We start from the raw sequence: 14,825 nt of genomic DNA on the forward strand, positions 1-14,825 counted from the left end.
TTTGAGATAGGCTCTCATTCTGTGTCCCAGGCTGGAGTGCAGTGGCACGATCTCAGCTCACTGCAAACTCTGCCTCCCAAACTCAAGCAATTCTTCTGCCTCAGCCTCCCAAGTAGCTGGGAGTACAGGCATGTGCCACCACACCTAGCTAATTTTTGTATTTTAGTAGAGATGGGGTTTTACCATGTTGGCCAGGCTGGTCTCGAACGCCTCACCTCAGGTGATCCACCTGCCTTGGCCTCCCCAGTTGCTGGGATTACAGGAATGAGCCAGCGTGCCCAGCCCCCTCTAGCTTTCTCATGGTCTGCCAGCTTTTGCCTTTCTCCTCCTGGACCCCTGAGCTCCATTCTTCCCAGCAGCCAGGGAGATCTTCGTGGGAAAGGTACAGCAGGCCTCAGCACCAGTCTGCTTTAAAGCCCCTGAGTCTGCTCTAAGGGCTTAGACAAAATTCCCACCTTCTTATCACCACAAGCTCTGCAGAGCTGGGCCCCTCTCCTCTCCCACCATCTTCCCGGTCCCTCCGCCATCCTGGTCTTCCTCGTGGGGGCAGCACATTCCAGCAGGCTTGCTGTGCCCTCCCCCAGGTCCTCCCCTTCGTCTTTCTCCTCCTTCAGGTCCAGGCTGGAATGTCAGCTCTTCAGGGCTCTCACCGCCTTGGCCTGGGGAGCCCCACCCCGCTGTTCCCTAGTGCCTGGCACTCCTTCATTCATCGCTGTAGAAAGCGGCTTGTTTATTTAATCACTGGTTTGTTTTCTGTCTCCCCAACCAGAACATATGTCCCATGAGCGCAGGGATGGCCTGTCTTGTTCATAGCTGTAACCCCAGGACCTGGCACACACGGTCCCCTTGAAACCCCTGAATGAACACCTCTGTACAGTCTCGAGTGGAAGGCACTACTGTCACCAATTTTATAGAGGCAGAAACTATAAAACAAACCACAGAGGGAGGGAGCCTTGCTCCAAGTGTCCTGAGAGGCAGGGGCATGAGCCGGGCCTACCTAACTCCCAGGATGACCGGAGAGCCAGGCTTGGTGACCTCAGGCAAGCCCACCTCTGCGCCTCATTTTCCCGAGGCCAAACCCTCCGGGATTATGTGAAGTCATGAAATCATTCATGCAGAGGCAGCACCTACTGTGGGTGGATGGAGGTGGCCTAGAGGGACCTGCAGGGACCCAGGAAACAGTAGGCCTTCAGCTCATTGATGCCCAACCCCCATTCCCCCAACTCCCTAACTTCCCTTCAGGGAGGGAGGCCACAATTTGGCGATTGTTAGAGAACGTTTTTTTTTCCTTTTGGGAGGAAAGCTGCAAGTCATTAAGGGCTGCTCCCGGCCTGCGGGTCACCATTTCCTGTTTAGAAGAAAGAATCATCTCTCCTTTGGAACATGAAGCTGCCCCCACCCCCAGCCTGACTCTGGGGCTCCGAAGCTCTGGGAAGCTCTGGGACGCCTCAGCTCCTCGCAGGAAACTGGCACCTCCAGCACCTTTTGTGTTCAAAAAGGACACTCATTTTCTCCTGGCCCCAGGAGGCCCCCAGTGGTGAGGTCACCACTGCCGGCCAGTGGGGAGTGAATTACCCTAGCCCAGGACACAAGCTGACTGTCCCCGCGGTCCTGGGAGCAGGAAGCTGAGTGACCCCTACCCTTTGGCCTGGCTTCTCACCCTCCTGGCTCCAGCCAGCCAATTTCCTTGCATCAAAGGCCATTTGGTACCCAGCAACAAGACAGAGGTGTGGGGCTGACACGGAGGCCCGAGGGGCCCGGAGCCCTTGGAAACAGGAAGGACATCCTCTGTCTCCTTGGTCAAATTCCACTCACATCTAGGGGAAGCGGCCAATCCCACCCCAAAAGACCTGCAGTGCTGGGACAGAGCTTTGCTGCCTGCCTAGCTGATAAGGCCCAGGAAGCCAGCTTTGCACCCCGAGGGTCAGATCAGCTTCAAAATTCTAGAAAGGAAGCAAGAGCCACAATGTATAGTGAAGAGCTCGCATGGATGCTGGCGGCTCACCCACATGCCAGCAGGCAAGACACCTGGGCCGAGGGGAAAACCCATCCCATAAGATCCCTGACAGTGTCACCCAGGACTCCAAAGCCCTGTGAGGTTCCCAAGGACAAGATTTTAGGCTGTGTCAGAATATCTAAGCTTCAGGAATTCCTGTCCCCTTCTCCCTTACCAAAGACCTTTCAAAACACCCACCCCTGTATTACAAAGAAGCTTTTTAATATATAAATTAACTGCTTTATTGAATATCAATAAACTGTACATATAACTATACAAAACGTTTCCTTGATACAAAATGCTTGAAATATAAATACCAGTGTACCTTTAAAAATGTAAACATCTTCCTCCCAGGCCCACCTGTCGGGCACCCAAAATAGTTCTGGGAGACACATGGGTCAGACCAGAGCACCCCACTCAGGCCCCCGACAAGTGACAGCCATTACTCACAGTCCCTTTTGAGACATTGTTAAATTGCCCGGGAAACAGGTGCCACCCCGCCAAACAGGAGGTTGAAATAGCTGTCCGGGCTGGGGCATCTAGTCTGCTACCGCCTCCGCAGGCCCCGGGGCTGCACCTGGGGGTGGATTATTGCATAGTCAGTCACACCTCGTGGAGGGTGGTCTGAGGGTTCCTTGTGGGGTGGGGGTGAGGGGAGTAGGGTCCCCTGAGTGGGGTGGGAGCTTCCCAGTGAGCCTGTCAGCTTTCGTCCCGTAGCTCAAAGCAGCTGTATCCAAACAGCTCTGGATACAAAAACCTAGAAAGGCCAGCTCAGGACAGCCCCCGGCCTGGGGCTGCCAGCTGCCCTCCCTCCACAGAAGTGGCCACGGGCAGGCCTCTTCCAGAGCCCACCGAGGGACCCAGGCAGAGGAAACAGAACCAGAAAATGGCCTTCATCAAAGTCCTGTGGGGCTGAGGCAGCCAGAAGTGGGGCGCTCAGGAGGGAATTCAGTGAGAAGGACCTGGCCCTTCCTGCTGGAGCTGGGGAGGCTGTTGGGGAGGAGGCCGGTAAGGAGAGGAAGAAGGAGCCTAGAGGGTCAGCGGGGACATCCTGAGCAGCCGGACTCTTGGTGCTTGTGGAGCAGGGACATTCGGGAGAAGGTCCGAGCGCATGCCTGGCACTGGTACTTCTTGACATCCGAGTGGGTCTGGAGGTGGGCCCGCAGGTTGGAGCGGTCAGCGAAGGCACGGCTGCAGTGGGGACAGGAGAAGGGCTTCTCGCCTGGGGACAGAACGGCAGAAAGGCTGAGTGAGCCGTGGGACAACAGTTGGCAGTGATGGGAATCCCTCCCCACGTGCCCCAAACCCTGAAAGAATCCCATGATCCCAGGAAAGCCAGGCCACAGCGAAACACGCAGCCAGGGTCCAAAGGCTGGGACCTGACAGCTCTACTGCTTCCCATGGTACAACTCCAGGCAAGCTGTCCGGCTTCTCTAAGCCCGCATCTTCCCACCTGTAAAATGGGGCTATTCACCCCCCACTCATAGGGGTCGGTAAGTGACAGGAGATGGGGTACAGCACTCATCATCCTGCAGGGACGTGTGAAGGGGTCTGCAATGAGGACTGCACACTTTTACTGATTGGTCTTACTGTCACTCAATCCTGCGGTGGTCCTCATTTCAGAGATGGTGAAGCCGAGGCCCAGAAGTAGCATGTTCAGGGTCCCCTGGTAGGACCCCAAAGCCTCTGATTTCACCCACTGTCCTTACTGCCTTTAGTCAAGGGACAATGTGGTTGGTGTGCCTTACGGTCCTGGAGTCATTCCTTGATTTACTTTGCTGGGGGCCAAAGCTAGTCAGCCTTACCAGGCCTCCCCAGGCTGGGTAGGCCACCCCCGGGCCCAGCCAGCAGCCTGCTTTCCTCAGCACCCCACCTCCTGCACCGCAATCCCAAATCTTGTCTGTTCTCCAATGAGGCTGTATCCCATAAGGGCAGGGGCTTCCCTGAGTCCATTTAAGCCCCAGCCCAGGGTCTGGGCCCCTTTCTACCACGCAAGAGGCTACAGAAACCTGCGCCCCCCGCCCCCCGACACACCATCTGCCTGGCTGAGGCTGTGTTGGGAACTCAGTCCTCAATAAGCCCTTAGAGAAGAAATAGCTGTTTTTAAAAATAAAAAGGCCTCAGAGGAACCTGCCCCTCACTCATGCCTCGTCACTATCCCTGCTCCAACCAAAAGCCTAGTTCCAAAAACACCAATCATGTTGTTTTGTCTTTTCTTGGGGGCGCAGCATTTTCCAAACAAAAAGTCATAATAGTAACTCATTAAACAAAAACCTATGGAGGCTGGGTGTGGTGGCTCATGCCTGTAATCCCATCACTCTGGGAGGCCGAGTGAGGCAGGAGAATTGTTTGAAACCAGGAGTTTGAGACCAGCCTGGGCAATAAAGAAAGACCCTGTCTATAAATTTTTTAAAAATCTATGGAGCTCCTACTATGTGCCAGACACGATTCTATAATACTGAACAGTCTTTTTAAAAAATATGCAATTCTCCAATCCCTTCACACCCAGTCCGATACGCCCCAAGGCCAGGGCTGGCCTGTTAAATCCAGTGCTGGATGGAATTTTTTTTTTTTTTTTTTTTCCTGAGACGGAGTTTCGCTCTTGTTACCCAGGCTGGAGTGCAATGGCGCGATCTCGGCTCACCGCAGCCTCCACCTCCTGGGTTCAGGCAATTCTCCTGCCTCAGCCTCCTGAGTCGCTGGGATTACAGGCACGCGCCACCATGCCCAGCTAATTTTTTGTAGTTTTAGTAGAGACGGGGTTTCACCATGTTGACCAGGATGGTCTCGATCTCTTGACCTCATGATCCACCCGCCTTGGCCTCCCAAAGTGCTGGGATTACAGGCGTGAGCCACCATGCCCGGCCTGGATGGAATTTAAGAGCTGGGAGTGAATTAATTCCATCACCTCCTGGGTACCTAGGGTGCTACACTGAGCTAGCAGGGTAGGAGGGAGTCCAGAGGATGCTTCCAATGGGACCTGTACATTCAACAGTGACCTATGGAGTGCCTGAGAGCTGGGCTCCGTCTCTGGAAATGCACCACTCCACAGGGTGGGGGACCTGGGACGGGGGAGGGGATGGCTGGGCGAGCATGCTACTCCACTCTGCCACTGCCCAGCAGCCTCCGCACGCCAGGCCTGAAGGGTTTGTTGATTGCATTCTGAGTCTTCATGTGAAAGAGAAAGTTAAGTTCTCACTTGTGAACTAAGGGCTGACTCTGGAGATCTGGTAAAGGGGCTGGAGTCCATTCGTAAGACTGGGCGGGATATGATGGCACCCCCTTCCCAGGGCTGTGGTGAAGCCCTGAGCACTGCCTCCTGCACAATAAGTGCTCTAAGTGTGATGAGACACACCCGAACAAAAGAGGAAGGAGACATTCTAGGACATGATGGGCTCTGGGAGTGGGGCTGTGTGCACACGCAGGAGTCGAAGACCACCACTCCTCAGATCCCGCGCCCCGCAGACGCCTTCATGGTTCTCCTGGCAAGTGTGAAATCGGCACCAGGCCGGCGGGGACAAAGGCCGCCGAGGGGGGCACCATACATGCGATACCCCCCGGATTAAAGGGGCCTGCCACGCACTGGGCCAGCAGCTGTGACTGGAACAGGTGCTGGGCACCGCTGCCCCATGCACCTGCTCTACCCCTCCCAGCCCCCACCCACTGGGCCCACCATTAAGGCACACAATGGGAGTCAATGAGGACAGCAGTGATACATTTCAAGGGGATTTCTGTGTCTCAGCCGTGCCTTTACATTAAAATAATGCCGGATGGGGGGCGAGGGGGGGGGGCAGGAGAGCAGCACCCTGAGGGGTTCAACGCTCCCAAAATAGAGCCCTGTGAGCTGGGCAGGCACCCAGAAGGCCAGGCAGTTGGACCTTTACATGTTAAAATCAGGGCTAAGGGTGCACAAAGGAAGAGAAATGGGTAGCCTTAGTCGAATAAGATGCCAGTAAAAAGTTCTACCTCTTCTCCACAACCAGAAAGTTTTCTAAGCATTTAGTAAATTTTCGAGACACCAAGACTCACGTCTTGGTCTGCCCCAAAGATGCCATTTCCTGGTCTGCCAGATAGGACTGAGTGGGGGTGGGGAAGCAGACCAGAGAACCATCAGGTATAATAAATTACTGTAAAGTGATTAGCATAAAGTGATTATCAACCTTCACAGCCACTCTCTAAAATATACGCTATCATCATCCTCCCCTGAGGCTCAGAGAGGTTAAGTTGCTTGCCCAAAGTCACACAGCAGGGAAGCAGAGCAAATGGCAAGGAAGCATTTTGTGAGCATTTAGCAGGTACCAGGCACTTTGCCAGGTGCTTCCCATACGCATTCCTGCATTTAGCCTGGATAGAAACCCCACAGGCTGCTCTCATGCCCCTCTGAAAGATAGGGAAAATGAGGCTCACAGAAGTGAAACATCAGCCCAAGCTTTGAGAAAGTTCTCAAAGCAGGATTCAGAGCCAGGTGGGGGGTCTGACAGCATCCTGTCTGGCCAGGGAGGGGTGAATCAGGAGAGGGTGGGGCCGAGTGGACCCCTTCACACCTGGCCACCACCACAAGGTGCTGGTAGCACCTTTCCCATATCCAGCTCCTACCCATTTGGTTGAGAAACTGGCTACAGGGGATTGTGAAGGTGTCTGCTTTGCCCATCTGCTTAGCTGATGATGGAACATTTCTGCCAAAGGTTTCCAGAGAAGCCAGGCCCCTGAACTTGGGCTAGAAGTTAGGAGACTCGGGGCCTCCATGTACAACTTTGCGAATGAGAAAGTAAGCACAGATTCACAAAAGCTGGCAGAGAAAGCAGTGGGGCGGGCCAGGAGGGGCACTTACCAGTATGGGTCCGGACGTGGCCTTGCAGCAGCCAGGGCCTGGAGAAGGCCTTCCCGCAGGTGCCACAGACGCAGGGCAGCGTGTGGCTTCGGATGTGCATCTTGAGGGCACCCAGGCTGAGGTATTCCTTGTTGCAGTATTTGCAGTTGAAAGCCTTTCGAGACTGGAGATCCTTGGCCTCAGAGAGCTGGACCAGCTGCTTGGGCACTTGGACCAAGCCTGGGAAGGCAGCATAGGCCTCAGCCTCCAAGGAAGAGGCCGAAGTGGAGGAGAAGGACGAAGGAGCCGGTGAGGGTGGGCTGGGGGGCTGGGAGCCTTTCCCGCTGTCCTCATCCGACAGGGAGGTCAGCTCTGCTGCCCTGGGGCTCTCCTGGAGCCGAAGGGAAGCCCAGGCAATTGGCTGGGCTTGCGGGGCCAGGACTGAGTCCCAGATGAGCGTTGGCAGTGAGGCGGTGGGGTTGAGGATCTCCGGAGGTGGGATGGCTGCCAGCAGGTGGGCCTGGTCATAGGGCTGCTGGAAAGTAAACTCTGAGGGAGAAAGAGCAGTCAGGCGTTAATTAAATCATTCACTCAATCAACAAACGGGAGTCCACCGCTGGCCAGGGGCTGGGTAAGGCTGACTCTCAACACATAATTAGATCAATAAAATTATCCATAGCACAGACCAGATTCCCGCCCTCCTCGCCCAGGTCACCCAACCTGAGTCTCTCTCTCACAGGTAGGACCCCTATTTGAAGAGGGTCATTTCCAGATCTCCGTCTCCTGCTCCCAAGTCCCCGGCCTGAGGCCAGAAGCCCATTACCCCAGCCCCGGAGCCACCACTCCGCCCAGTCCCCCTCATCACACACATCTGGTCTCTCCACCCCTCCCCTCAACCCTCTGGACTCCGGACTCTCCCCAGCAGCGTCCGGCGGGCCCTCCTGGCACAGGCCTCCTTCCCCTCTCAGGAGCTCCTGCGCCTCTCGCAGGCTACAAAGGCCCCCCAAGCGCAAGGCCCCTGCCCGCTACACAGCACCCCCACCCCCAACCACTCAGCTAGATCCCCGGGACTGGAGACCCACCTGCCGGTCTCCCGAGCCCGAGCCCTCAATGCTCCACAAAACATCCTTCGAATCGATCCTGGCCCAGGCAGGCCGCCTCCCTCAGGTGCCCCCCACGCAGCCTTCGCCTGTCTCCCTCAAACCTCCTGGAGCCCGGGACCCCTCCAACGCACCTGGATTAGAGTCCTGCAGCTCGCTGTAGTTAGGCTTCCGATTGGGGTCGGAGGGCTTCCTAACGAGAAAAGAGCGCGGCATGGTGGCCAACGCACCGGGGTCGCCGAGTCGCGCAGGAGTAGCGCAGGAGCACCACCGCTTAGGCCGTGCCGCGGCGCAATGAGTGCAGCCGCGCCGCCAACTCCCTTAAATACTCCAGGGGGCGGCATGGGAGGGGTCTTATCTGCCACGCCCCTTTGTCACCTCCGCACCAATTGGAGGCGCGCCTCCGCCGAAGGCCACGCCCCGAGCAGGTGCGCCGGGGGCGGACCCGGCTCGCGCCGCGTGGCGCTGGGAGTCCGGGCGGAGGCTACTGCGAGGCGGGGTTCGGGAGCGCAGCGCGGGTCGTCCCCACTGCTAGGGCTGTCCGGGGCGGGACATCGGGCGCAGTTAGGCCCCTGCGAGGCGGGACCCCTCGCACCCACCCGCTGAGCGCCCCGCGGTCGGAGCCCTTCTGACGCCCCCTGGCGCTGCGCACCGGCCGGGACACCTGACCTTCCGACGCCCGCCCCCGCCTCGGGCTTGGGAGGGGGCGGAAATTTCCTCCGCCCGGCTGGCGCCTGGAGAGCGTGGCATTGAGGAGGGAAATGCATATTGCTGGGGAGGATGCGAGGAAACGGACATCGCACGTGGCTCTTGGCAGCATGAAATGCCATGGCTTTTTTGCAAAGCAGCCTGGCTCAGCTAGCGAAATGCGCCCGTTCCTTCCCTTAGCCAGTGTTTACGGAGCTTCCAGCACGTGTGGGGGACTGTACCTGGGGCAGGGGCACAGCCCTGGACAGGACACTCAGAGCCTCTCTCGAAGTTTAGCTACCCGTCCAGTGGGGGAGACAGACGAAGTAAACAGACAATTACAATGCAAAGGGAAGTGTGCTTTGGTGGGGGAGAGACGGGACGCGGCGACCGTTAAGAGGCGGGTCACCTGACAGGGGGGTCGGGGTGACTTCCCAGAGGAAGTGAAGAATTATCAAGGGGAAAGGCCGGAGGGAAGAACCGGAACTGCTTCCGAGTAACTCCTGGAGAGCAGCTCCCAGGGATGGGGTGGGGTGGCCAGACCCGGAGAGGTCAGATGTGAGGAGTTTGGACTTTGCCTCAAGGGCACTGGGGAGCCACCGAAGGATTTTCAGCTGAGGAGGGACCTGGTTAGAGTTTCCTTGAAAAAGATCCCCGTAGGCCGGCAGAGAGTTGGGATGAGGCGGGTGTGTCTCTTGAGCCCTTTGAAGATCCCCGATCCTGTCTAAAGGCTCTCACCGCTCCTAGGGGACCCTGACTGAATGTATGTGGGTTGGGCCCAGGTGAGGAGCAGCTGCACCCCCACCCCAGCTTCCCTGGGAGGCATGCCAGGCCCAGGGGTTGTGCTGAAATAAACTCCACAGGTCTCGCCATGCCTGTTTCCACCTGTGAAGGAAGACTACGAATACCTTTACGCACCCTCCCCGCCAACCACCACCACCAACTAGAAGGGCAGGACTATTGTCTGTTTTGGTCACTTGGTGCCGGGTGTAACAGCAGTGAGCAAAACCATCCTCCCCTGGTTCTAACTGGAGAGTGGGAGTAGGGTGGGGGAGACAGGCAACAAGTAGTCATTACGCAGAATACTCCCCCTCCCATGTCAATTTAGCTGCAATCACAATCCTCTCCTTGAAGCTAGAGTGAGGCCAGATCACCCGCTCCTCTGCTCAGACCCTCCCATGCGCCTGTCTCAGAGTAAAAGCTGAAGTCTTCTCCTCGGCCAACGCGGCCCGCTGCTCTGACCCCAGCTGACCTTGGCTTGAGCCTCTCTCCCTCCCCCAACCACAAGGATCCTGCCCCCAGCCTTCCTTCTGTGCCTCCAACATCCCAGACCTTTCCCACCTTGGCACCTGCCATTCCTCCTCCTCTCCTCTAAGTCTTTTGCTTCTAGATCTTCCCACTGGCTGCCCTTCACTGTTTGTTTCAGCAGCAACTTCACCAACTGCTCAGCCTCGTTTAGTGAAGAGAGAAATGGCAAATTCAAGCCACAGTGAGATGCCATTTCACGCCTATCCGAAGGACAACAAGGAAAAATGTGGTCACCGTCAAGTGTGGATGAGGAGGTGAGGACAGGCAAGAGTGTCAGTGGTCACAGTCACTTGGAAAAGTTTTGCATCAGCTCATAACAGGTGACTCTCCTCTCCCAGCAAGTCCGTCCTCAAGCCAACTGCATCCCAGGGGTTCTCAGCTCTGGCAACACATTAGATCCCCATAGGGAAGGATTAAAACACCTAAGCCTCTGCCCACCCACCCCCACCCACATCCTGATTTAATTAGTTTGGGTGGGGCCTCTGGCATCAGCATTTTAAAAAACTCCCCTTGGAATTATAATGAGCAAGGTTAAGAAGTGCTGTCCAGCCCCAAACCCAGAAAAAAACACAAAAGGATATTGCACCTCGTTTCTAATAGCAAAAAATCAAAAACACAACTGGATACAACATCACTGTTTATCAATAGTAGAATGGATGAATGAACCGCGGTGCAATCCTATAACAGAATACTATACAGCAACAAAAACCAACCACAGCTCCGTGCAGCCACAGGGATAAATCTCAGAAACACAGTGTGGAGCAGAAGTCATAAACAAAAGCATAGTTATTTGGATTTACATGAGGTTTTGAAGCAGGCAGATGAAACCCTATATTATTTAAGGATGTATGTGGGGGTTGTAGAATTAGAAAGAAAAGCAAGGAAGTGCTTTTTTGTTTTGTTTTTGAGACAAGGTCTTGCTCTGTCACACAGGCTGGAGGGCAGTGGTACGATTACGGCTCACTGCAGCTTGGAACTCCTGGGCTCAACCTCCCAAAGTGCAGGGATTACAGGGGTGAGCCACCGCGCTGGCTGCAAGGAGATGTTTGATACAAAATTCTGAAGAGTGGCTGGTGGGGATGGGAGGCAAGAACAGACTGCACATGAAGCTTCTAGAATTTTGGTAATGATCTATTTCCTAGGCAGAGAGGGATCTTTATTATTAGTACACTGTACACAGACTTTATTTTACAGTATCTTCATGACATTCAGTGTACATAGACAATTTAAACACTTTTAGGAATGAATGATATATTTAACACAAAAAATGTAAGTCACCTCCTCAGGGGAGCCTCCCCTGATCACCCTAGCTAAAGTAGGACCCACCCCTGCCCAAGAACCCACCTTTTTTCATTTTCCCCCTTTCTTCGCTGGGACGCGCTACCATGCCTGGCTAATTTATTTTTTGTAGAGATGGGGTCCCGCTGTGTTACCCAGGCTGGTCTCGAACTCTGCGGCTCAATCGATCCTCCCACCTTGGCCTCCCAACTTGGTGACATAACAGGAGTGAGCCACCGCGCCTAGCCCACCTTTCTGTCTCGTGGCCTTATTCTGCTTTCCTCGAAGCAGTGGTGGACGCTCCGTCAAGTACTTGCAGGCAGCCACCGCCTGGGCCTCACGCTTTCCACTTTCCTTCAATGGTCGGGCACCGGCGCGGGGCATGTGGGTGGGCGGCAACGCAGAGGGGAGGGGACTTGCTCGGATCGGATCGAATTGTCCCCGCCGCCCCCTCCAGACCCGCCCTCGCCACCCTCCCTCCCGCAGGCGGCGGAGACCAAGAAGTGAGAAGAGGCTTCGGGCCAGGCCTCTCGGCCGCGGTCCAGCTCCCTTTGCAGCGGAAGGCGAGGTGACAATTTTGATACTGTGGTGTCAGGTCCTCCCGGAAATGGGCAACTTTTCCAGTCCTGGCGGCCTTGGACCTGGCAGGGCCAGGCCCTCGCTCCCTCCCCGCACGAGGGGGGTCCCGCCCGAGGCCCGGGGCGCGGTCCTCTGGCGCCCTCTGCTGGCCAAGATGCCTCTCTGCAATCGTCGCGGGGTGCTGGGCGCACGCGCTTTTCTTGGGGGTGGAAGGCTGGTGGGAGGGCGATCTGGGAATACCTTGTGTGATCACGAAAGGCTTCTGGATCACGAAAGGTTTCTGAACATACATTTGAACAGAAGCCTGCATTTTCTGCAGGTGCCGATCTCCCACTAGAAGTAAAACCAGTAGCTAAATAATGTGATTTACAATTACCCAGCTAAAAGAAGTCTCCCTCCATTCCAGACCTCCTTTTACCTCCCCAAAGCAACTTTTTTTTTTAAACTAGTAACTTGTATGACCTTCCAGAGATGGCCTACGTATTTATTAACATGTGCATGGGCAGTGCGTGGTGGCTCACACCTGTAATCCCAGTGCTTTGGGAGGCCAAGGTAGGAGGATCACTTGATCCCAGAAGTTTGAGACAAGCCCGGGCAAAAGCAAAACCATGTCTCTTTAAAAGAAAAGAAAAGAAAAAAGCCAGGCATGTTGCCTGCCTGTCGTCCCAGGTACTCGGGAGGCTGAGGTGGGAGGATCACTTGAGCTGGGAGGTAGAGGCTGCTGTGAGCCAAGATCGCACCTCTGCACTCCAGCCTAGGCAAGAGAGTGAGGTCCTGTGTTTTATATATATATATATATATACACACACAAACACACACATATATATATATATATATATATACACATATATATATAACCCTTTATGTATTACAAATAGGAACCTCCACACTAGCCTACAATTTGCTATAATAACATTTTTTTTCTTTTGAATCGTTATCACATGGGTAATGCTATAGCAATATTCGGTATTTTAAAAATCATCCCATATCATGACATGCAGTGCCCTTAACTTTCTACAGGCTGCAGACTTTTCTTTGTATGGATTGTACCACATCCACACAATTTACCTAATGAGAAGACTCATGATGGGCATTTAGGTTAGATTGCAATTTATTGGCTACTACAAATAATGTGACAATTTCAATGAATGCCCTATATATACACGCATCTTTGCACTCCATATCAAAGGATATGTTATATAAAATGTTGATACATTTGTCCGAATGTCACCCAAAAAGATTAAACTCCCACTAGCAGGGAGTTGAGGGCCCCTTTTCAAAAGCTGTCCAACACAGAGTATTGTCTTTTTTCTTTTTCTTTTTTTTTTTTTTGACAGAGGGTCTTGCTATGTCGCCCAGGCTGGAGTGCAGTGGCTTGATCATAGCTCACTGCAGCCTCCATCTCCTGGGCTCAAGTGATTCTCCTGCCACAGCCTCTTGAGCAGCTAGGACTACAGGCCTACAGGTGTGAGCCACCACACCTGACTCTAACTTTTTTTAATTTTTATATATATATATATATTTTTTAGACAGAGTCTCACTCTGTCACCAGGTGCCAGGCTGGAGTGCAGTGGCTCGATCTCGGCTCACTGCAACCTCTACCTCCCGGGTTCAGTTCAAGCAATTCTCCTGCCTCAGCCTCCCGAGTAGCTGGGACTACAGGCGCATGCCACCACGCCCAGCTAATTTTTTTGTGTTTTTAGTAGAGACGGGGCTTCACCATGTTGGCCAGGATGGTCTTGATCTCTTGATCTCGTGATCTGCCCGCCTCAGCCTCCCAAAGTGCTGGGATTACCGGCGTGAGCCACCGCGTCCGGCTATTTTTTATTTTTTGAGACAGTCTCTGTCACCCAGACTGGAGTGCCATGGCACAATCTCTGCTCACTGCAACCACTGCCTCCCAGGCTCAAGTGATCCTCCCACCTCAGCCTCAAGAGTAGCTGGGTCTACAGGTGTGAGGCATCACATCCAGCTAATTATCTTTTGTTTGTTTGTTTGTTTTGTTTTTTTTGTAGAGCCAAGGTTTTGCCATGTTGTCTAAGCTCAAACTCCTTGGCTCATGTGATCCACCTGCCTCAGCCTCCCAAAGTACTGAGATTACAGTCGTGAGCCATTTGCTGGCCTTTACCTTTTTTATCTTTGCCTGTCTGATAAGGGAAAATGGGATCTCCTGTTGTCATTTGCATTTCACGTGACTGGGGTGGAGCTTTTTTTTTTTTTTTTTTTTTTTTTTTTTTTTTTTTTTTTTTTTTTTTTTTGAGGCGGAGTTTCGCTAGTTTCGCAGGATGGAGGGCAATGAGGCGATCCCGGCTCAGTGAAACCTCCGCCTCGTGGGTTCAAGTGATTCTCCTGCCTCAGCCGTCCAAGTAGCTGCGATTACAGGCCTTCGCCACCACTCCCACCTAATTTTGTATTTTTAGTAGAAACAAGGTTTCTCCATGTTGATCAGGCTGGTCTCAAACTCCTGACCTCTGGTGACTCGCCCACCTCGGCTTCCCAAAGTGTTGAGATTACAGGCGAGAGCCACCGCATGCGGCCAGGGTGGAGCATTGTTTACATACTCCAAAGCCCTTTCTGTTTCTCTGTGTTCTGAACTATTGCTTCATGTCCTTTGGTCACCAAATTGATTAACTTGATTTCCTTCTGTTTATTTAATCCTGCATGTCCTTCCAGTGAATGAACTTGATTTCTAAGAGCTCTTTGTTTATTAGGCTGCTGGCCCCTGTTGATTGGATCATCATCAGTGAATAAATTGATCAGGAGTTGGAAAATTAATCTTGACCAGGAGAAAGACATTGTCTACAGAAAGTTCCCTGCATGAGTCAGTGCTCTACTGCTATCCTCATTCTGGATTTATAAAACAAAACCTGGCCAGGCGCGGTGGCTCACGGCTGTAATCTCAGCGCTTTGGGAGTCTGAGGTGGGCAGATCACCTGAGGCCAGCCATTCAGACCAGCCTGGCCAACACGGCGAAACCCTGTCACTACTAAAAATAGAAAAAATTAGCCAGGCGTGGTCGCGCGCGCCTGTAGTCCCAGCTACTTGGGAGGCTGAGGCAGGAGAATAG

The 14,825-nt window shown here is 53.9% G+C and overlaps 1 protein-coding gene across 1 annotated transcript; it reads right to left on the bottom strand.

Moving 5' to 3' along the window:
* Positions 1–2,213: 2,213 nt before the first annotated feature.
* SNAI1 (snail family transcriptional repressor 1) lies at positions 2,214–8,214 on the bottom strand. The gene is made up of 3 exons (XM_017529925.2): positions 8,041–8,214; positions 6,828–7,355; positions 2,214–3,218 (listed from the first exon to the last, which is right to left on the bottom strand). Exons 1-3 carry the CDS (start codon positions 8,120–8,122, stop codon positions 3,034–3,036), a joined length of 795 nt encoding a protein of 264 aa, XP_017385414.1. The 5' UTR covers positions 8,123–8,214; the 3' UTR covers positions 2,214–3,033.
* Between the last annotated feature and the right edge of the window lie 6,611 nt (positions 8,215–14,825).

This window comes from Cebus imitator, unplaced genomic scaffold (genome assembly GCF_001604975.1).
Source record: "Cebus imitator isolate Cc_AM_T3 unplaced genomic scaffold, Cebus_imitator-1.0 Scaffold62, whole genome shotgun sequence".
NCBI lineage: Eukaryota > Metazoa > Chordata > Mammalia > Primates > Cebidae > Cebus > Cebus imitator.